This window comes from Culex pipiens, unplaced genomic scaffold, assembly GCF_016801865.2.
Source record: "Culex pipiens pallens isolate TS unplaced genomic scaffold, TS_CPP_V2 Cpp_Un0070, whole genome shotgun sequence".
NCBI lineage: Eukaryota > Metazoa > Arthropoda > Insecta > Diptera > Culicidae > Culex > Culex pipiens.
Genome location: NW_026292887.1, coordinates 1 through 7,821, shown reverse-complemented (window position 1 = coordinate 7,821; position 7,821 = coordinate 1). Strand labels below are relative to the sequence as shown.

General features: G+C 35.0%; 1 protein-coding gene across 2 annotated transcripts; it reads right to left on the bottom strand.

The window, feature by feature from the left end:
- Window positions 1-3,358: 3,358 nt before the first annotated feature.
- LOC120427657 (uncharacterized) lies at window positions 3,359-7,656 on the bottom strand. 2 transcript variants are annotated; one of them, XM_052711518.1, is made up of 3 exons: window positions 5,192-7,656; window positions 4,173-4,393; window positions 3,359-4,102 (listed from the first exon to the last, which is right to left on the bottom strand). In XM_052711518.1, exons 2-3 carry the CDS (start codon window positions 4,246-4,248, stop codon window positions 3,693-3,695), a joined length of 486 nt encoding a protein of 161 aa, XP_052567478.1. In that variant the 5' UTR covers window positions 4,249-4,393; window positions 5,192-7,656; the 3' UTR covers window positions 3,359-3,692. The 2 variants fall into 2 exon arrangements, with proteins under 2 accessions (XP_052567478.1, XP_039448465.1); XM_039592531.2 differs by lacking the exon at window positions 5,192-7,656 and having other exon boundaries at window positions 4,173-4,431.
- Window positions 7,657-7,821: the final 165 nt, after the last annotated feature.

Sequence of the window (7,821 nt, the reverse complement as noted above, 5' to 3'; positions counted from 1 at the left end):
TTCCTGTCGTTCGTGGTTCCAGAAAAGAACGCTTTGTTGGATGTGGAGGGGGCCTGATGGTCCTCTCACAAGTTAAGTATCTACCGTTTTTCTGGACCACTCCTACCGACCTAAAGTCCTGCCTCGTTTCTGTAGGACCTCGTACCAACTGCCCTGCCCTGCTGATTTGTTCGTGTTGTTCGCGGTGCCAGAAAACCCTGCATTGTTGGATTGGGAGGGGGTCTGTTGACCCTCTCACAAGTTAAGTTTCTAATTCATTTTCTGGACCGTGCCTTCTCGCCCTGAAGTCGTGTTTCGTATCTCTAGATGGCCTGCCCGACCTGCGCATCCTGCTCGACTTGCCTGATCTGCTCAACCTGCCCCACCGGTTCAACCGACCTGTTCGACCTGCTCAAGCTGCCCGATCTGCCAGATCTTCCTGATCTGCCCAGCTGCTGACGTTCGCGGTGCCAGCAAACAACGCATTGTTTGGATGTGAGGGGGCCTATTGGTCCTCTCACAAGTTAAGTATCTAATTTTGTTTCTGGACCGCTCTACCCGACCTAAAGTCGTGCTTCGTATCGCTAGGAAATCCGACTGCACTGCGGAAAAGTGCTCGAACGGGACATCGACATCTTCGAGAGTTCCGACCATTCAACCTCCAGCCGTTGGTCGTGGAACCTGGTGACGTCTCCGGCCTTTCTACCCACAACCGTTGGCCGAGGAGAAGCTGTGTTCCAGATCATCGCCAGAAGATTGTGAAGTTATTGAAAATTGATTTGTGTTTAGATTAAGCAGATATTAGATCATGTTTAGGTGTTAGTTAAGAATCCCCCACCACCAGATTAGATTTAGATTTTCGATTGAAACTTGCATTTCAATGGTGGGCGGAATGTTAAGGCGCAGGTCAAATGTGACCAACCAAATTTTGTCGTGTCCAACGAATTGATCAATGATCGCGATCACGCACACACTAATTACCACACATTAGCCTACATAATTGGCCTGCGGCCCTTTTGTTTTAAGATTTCTATCATTCCAATAAAGCCAACCGAAGAGAGTACAACTTAGACTCTATCGCGAACAATAAAGTTAAGTGCACATCTCGTCGCGCCTTTTTGTACTACCCAAGCCGTACTTTTTTAGTAGTTTTGATCGCGACTAGAACCTCGGAAAGAATTCGAACGATCACTTTAAGCCACCTACAATCCGGCGAATCAGTGCACAAACATTGGTAAAATTCGGCTTAATTTAGTTTAATTTAGCTAAAATAAATTAAAATAATTTATGTTTATTAAAATTTCGGTTCATTTATTTAAAATTCGATGAATTTAGTTAGATCAAACTTGATTTCGTTGAATTTATTAAAAGTTAGTTGAATTCACTTAAATTTGGTAAAATTTAAATTAAATCAGTTTAAAAAAAGTTAAATTAATTAAAATTAATTCGAATAAAATTAAATTTAGTAAAATTAGGTTAAATTAAGTAAAATTTAGCTAAATTTTGTTGAATGAAGTTAATTTTACCTAAATTAAGCTAAATTAAGCTAAATTATGTTTAATTTACCCAAATTTGGTTAAACTTAGTTGAGTTTTACTTAATTAAGTTGAATTTGGCAAAATTTAGTAAAATTTTGCTAAATTTAGTTAAATTTCGCTTGATTAAGTAAAATTATGTAAAATTTAGTTTTTAGTTAAATTAAGTTACATTTAGTTTAAAAATATTAAGTTTAGAAAAATTTCGTAAAATTTAGTTTAATTTGGCTTAAATTAGTTAAATTTGGTTAAATTAAATTAAATTTGGTTAAATAATGTACAATTTATTTATGTTTAGTTAAAAAAGTTGACTAAATAAAGTAGTATTAAGCTTAATTAGCTCAATTCACTTAAATTTTGGTAAATTGAGCTAAATTTACTTAAATTTGGCTAAATTTAGAAAAAAAAGTAAATTAGAGATTAATTAATTTAAATTTAGTAAAATTAAAATAAATTTAGTAAAATTAAGAAGAATTTAGTCACATTAAGCAGAATTAAGTTAAATTAACTTAAATTATGTTAACTTTAGCAAAAAATTGGTAAAATTAAGTTGAATTTGGCTAATTTTAGTTAAATTTGGCTAAATTTAGTTTTGCTTGATTAATTTTTGTTTAATTCTGTTGAATTCAGTTAAGTTTAATAAATTTTATTAAACTTCGCAACTTTGATTTAAATTAGGTTAAATTAAGCAAGCAAGTTAAATAAGTTAAATAGGGTTAAATTAAGATAAACTTAGTTTAAATTGGTAGAATAAAGTGAAAAAAGTTTAATTTCGTTAAATTAAGTTTTATTTAGTAAAATGGAGTCAAATTTGGTAGAATTTAATTCAATTAAGATAAATTCAGTAAAATTAAGTAAAATTTAGTTAAATATGTTGAATTTAGTAAAATTTGGCAAAAATTTAGTTCAATTTGCCTAAAATGAGTAAAATTTAGTTAAAATAAGTTAAAATATGCTTAAAATTGTAAAATTTAGTACAATTTTATCAAATGTGGCTGAATATAGTTAAATTTATATAATTTTGCCTAAATTTTTAAATATTTAGTTTGATTTTATTGAATGTACTAAAATTAACTTTAATTCAGTTAAATTTAGTAAAATTTTACTAAATTCAGTAAAATTTAGTTAAATTTAATCAAATGTGGCTGAACATAGTTTAAATTATAAAATTTTGCCTAAATTTTTAAATATTAAGTTTGATTTTATTGAATTTACTTAAATTAACTTTAATTCAGTTAAATTTAGTAAAATTTTGATAAATTCAGTTAAATTTAGTTAAATATAGTTAACTTTAGTTTAAATTATTTCATTGTTGTGTATTTGTATATCTTTGAATTTGTATTTTTTGTTTGTATTTTTGCATACATACATTTTAAATTTTTTGATTTTTGTTTTTTTTTGTGTTTTTGTACTTTTGTATGTTTGTGTTTTTGTATTTTTGTATTTTTGTATTTTTGTATTTTTGTATTTATGTATTTTTGTATTTTTGTATTTTTGTATTTTTATATTTTTGTATTTTTAAATTTTTGTATTTTTGTATTTTTGAATTTTTGTATTTTTGTATTTTATAATTTTACTATTCATATTTTAGCATTTCAGTTCTTCGGTTTTTAGAATGTTTTATTGTTTCTAATTTGTTGTTTATATTTTTTTTAATTTTTATATTTTTGTTTCATTGTTTTTGTGGATTAGAATATTAGTATTACCTATTATTGTTTAGTATTTTTGTGGTTTTGTTTCATTGTATGTATTTGTGTTTTTTTGCAATTTTATTTGTTTGAACCATTGTGTTTTTGTGTTTTTGAATTTTTAGAAAATAATATTAATGTATGTTTTTTTAGGGGGGGGGGGGGGGGGGGGGTTAGTTAACGAATGAGAAATGTGAACAGAACAATAAACACTACAAAAAAGGACAAAAAGGAACAACTGGGCAGCACTCTAAGCAGGTCAGTTGAGGTTTTAGGTGACGGACCACGGCCGGCTCCGGCGGCATGACGTCCCAGGGGTTGCAAGAGATGCATCCTCTGCTGCAGCGAATTGGACAGCTCGGCCGCGGTTGATACGCCGGGGAACATTGGGTTAGCAGCCGACGGCGCGGTAAATTTGTTTGCTCCGGCGGTCGTTTGGATCTGCACCGACAAAAGGACTGGATAAATTGGCAGCATTCGGTTCGACGGCCTACTCGTACAGCATCCTGCGCTGGTCTTGCAGCAGCACGTTCTGTGTGTTGCTCTGGATGTGGAACTGCAGCTCTTGCGGGATCGGAATACGCAGCTGTTGACTTGCCAGCTGCTGTTGCAGTTGGTTTGTGTCGGCCTCGGCGTTCTTCATGCGGCGCAAGATCTCGCTTTGCTGGTTCTTGTTGAGCAGCTGGGCCAGCAGATAGTTGCTGGCATGGTTTTGGGCCACTGGCGACCAGGCACTTGAACGCCGTACTGGACGTTTCTTCTGCTGCTGGGGGAAGCGACTGTTGCCGAAGGGAGAAAGTTCACTCGCTTGACTGTTTTTACGAATTCGCACCACGGTAGAACCATTTGCGGAAGCGCTATCCGGATAGAGCGCCACTGTTGTCGGTGCAGCAATCGGTCCTGAAAATCGAAACAAACTCGATTAACTTCTCAGGTTATGTTCAAGTTGACCTCGTCCCGCTAACCTAACCTCTGCTTATCATCCTCCTTTGGCAGCCATCCGCGCTGGATCCTCCTTGATGACCGTGCCCTGGAGGACGAACCATTCTTCCTCCTTGGTTTGGCCAGGGCCACGGTGGCCGTTTGGGTCTTCGGGGATGCAAGCGGTGCGGCGCTTGGAAGAGGTGGCGGAGGAGGAAGCAGCAAAGCCGCCCCGGGGGTTGTTCCACAATCTGGGGGAATAAACAAAACCTGTTGCCGGGAAATTATGCTTATTAAATGGCTTGAATGATTAACACTCAAACGCTCGGGTAGTCATTTGACCCCTATTTTTTTTCTTAAAAATCTCATAACTTTTGATAGAATTGACCAATTTGGATGCTTCCGGGTGCAAAAGATCCAGATTTGTCTATATTTTCAACTGTCAGACGGAGGACAAATGTGGTCCATTTTTACCGGAGATATTCCGGATTCTGTTGGGGTACCTCGGCCCTCCTATATGGGTATTTGGCCAATATAATAAAAACTTTTCAACAGAATAAAATCGGAAATGATGCAAAACTTCAAGGAATCATCCTAAAACATCATCCTGCATAGATACATGACATGCTGAAGACCTTCGGGCACCGGAACAGGTTCTATCCGGAAACGGTTCACTGAGCTGATGTCAATTGTTGCCCAACTGGAACCGGCTCCGCTGCCCCGTAGGACTTAACCATGTCAATTATTTTTGCAGGATGATGTATTAGGATGATGCCTTGTAGTTTTGCATCATTTCCGAAATTTTTCTGTTGAAAAGTTTTTATTATATTGGCCAAATACCCATATAGGAGGGCCGAGGTACCCCAACAGAATCCGGAATATCTCCGGTAAAAATGGACCACATTTGTCCCCCATCTGGCAGTTCAAAATATAGACAAATCTGGATCTTTTGCAACCGAAAGCATCCAAATTGGTCAATTCTATCAAAAGTTATGGGATTTCTAAGAAAAAAAATAGGGGTCAAAGAACTACCCGAGCGTTTGAGTGTTAATTAATGAAATCACTTACCTTCAATTTCACTTTAATAATGTAAAACGAAAAAAAAAAAACGCGCTAGCCATCAAACTATTTTTGAACCTTTGTCGAAAGCAGACCAAAATGTTTGACAGTTTGCGCGTTACGATAATTGAGGCAGTGTGCGTGCAGGCGAGCGCGAATGTATTGGTGTGAGTGAGCAACACAAAAATTTAAATTTTTAAGATGCGTGTCTTTGCTTAAGCGTCTTAACTGGCACTGGCGATGCCCGATAATCGCCCGCTCCCCCCCCAAAAGTTAGAGTGGGAAGATCATGCAAGAACAAGGTTGGAATCAATTTAAAATAATGTTGGCAAAAAACCGAGACTTATAACAATCACAAGTATTGTAAAACTGTTGTTGGTAATAATCTGGTAGGGTATTTTAACCATTAGTGGACCCCCTAGTAGAGCTGAAGCACATTTTTCACAAATTTTCAATATTTTAAGCACTTTTTCATAACCTTTTGTACAAAACAATTAAATCTGAAGTCTTTTGAACAATTTTGACTATTTGTTTCATCAGTTACTTGTTTTTGAGCAGAAAAATAGTCATTTGAAAAAATTTTTTTTTTTGCCTGTTATGGACCCCCTTTTCCTATAGTGGACCCGGGTCCATAATCCGATTGTGGACCCGGGTCCACTATAGGCAAACTGTTATTTTTATATCAAATTTAACCGATATTTGATGTTTTGATGCATGGTGTAGGTCTAATGATAGATATACTGAATAAAAGATGGATTTTGCTCACTTTTCATCATAAACAAATATGTTTTGTTAACAAATTTAGCTTTAAACAGCAAAAAAACCTTACAGATATTTAAACACATTTATTTCTGAAAAAATCAGAGATAACGATTCAAAAACCACTGCAAACATAAAAATAATAAAAAAAGTAATCTTGATGCAAATTTTTCCATATTAATTACATAAATGGTTGACCGAAACTAAACATTAGATTTGTTTACAGTTGCTGATAAAACCACGCATGTTTATTTAAAAAAAATGTTTTTTTTTATTGATTAATTATTATAAAATATCATTTCAAACTGCAATTATGATGCTTCAGTTAAGTACAATTAACTATAGTTTTGATTAATTATAAATTCTTACGGCTTCAGCATTTTTGGTACTCTTAACATGAAAACAGCTATATTTATACTCATAATTGAAAAATATGCGTTTAGGGTGGAAAACAACAAGCATTTATTGTATGTTTTAGAGAAACTTTTGCTTGAATTACTCAGTTTTCTTCATTTTTGAAGGTTAAATTGACAGGGGTCCATTTTTGGAAAAGTTTGGATTTCGTTGTCCTAATTTTTGCTCGAAAATGGCAGTTCTTCGCTATATTTTAGTAAAGATCCTTTAACTTACATTATTTCGACTTGCTGAAGTTAAATAATCAGTCAAAAAATGATTGGATGGTTAATTCAATCATACAATATAAATGACACATTCCGCCGTGACGTTGCAACGCTTTGACTTTTCTTTTTTCAGTATTTCGGCTGTAACTCAAAAATTACATTGAAAAGGTACATATGTTATTACAGATTCGGAAAGTACATCAAATTTCCTATAAGAAACAATGTTGAAACATTATTTTAAGCGAATATTCTATTTTTGAGAAGGGAATATGTAGCGTGACGTTGCAACGCGTGACTTTTTCTCAATCCTGACCCAATTCATGTTTCGCCATTAACTCTGCTCTGTTAAACGGCAAATTTGGAGTTCTTCTTCCATTTTTAGTGTAAAATTGGCCAACAAATCGAATGCAATCATTAGTTTTTCGAAAAAATTAAACCTCGATTTTTGAAGACCGCTTACATTTCGTGACGTTGCAACGCTCTGTTTTTGAAAACAGGGTTTTTCGTTGCGTTGCAACGTCACGAAATTATAGTTTCAAAATAAATCATAGTTTTTGTTAGGCTGAACAACTGTAGGTTAAGATTTGATTATAAGACATTAATAGACAGTACAAGGACATGTGAATTGATTGGCCCGCCCATGTTAGACCCCCCCCCCCACCCCCTATTCTGCTTTCACAGTTGCAGTACGATTAACGAAGTTTTCCGAAGGGTTTTCAAAATATTTTTTTTTGTATTATTCCATTATCACGAAGGACAACCCCCCCCCCTCTCCCGTCCTCTATCCATGTAACGGGACGTCCATGCATTACGTAACGGCGTAATATCAAGGGGGAGGGAGGAGGGTTCGAGGATTTATACAAAAAAAGTGTATCGGAAATGTATTTCCAGGGGGTGGAGGGGGTCTAAAAATATAAATGTTTTGTTACGTAATGCAAGAACGCTCCCTTAATATTTTAATGGTTTTGGGCAACTTACAAAACACGTGGAAGTTTTAGAAGGGAGGTGAGGAGCTTCAAGTTTTCAGGAGGGCTTATTTTGAATTTATAAATAAAGTGCCCATATCGTTTGTTCATGGCCCCTAAGGGGTGATCTGCAAACAAAAAAAAAAAAAAAAAAAAAAAAAAAATTTGAGGAAATAATATAACTGTTTAACTGCGCAACATAACATTTTTAATTGTGAACAACAAAACGTTGCATACAACTTATTTAAGTAAGGGTTCGTCCAACAACAGAGTGACAAAAGTTTGTGACAATCGA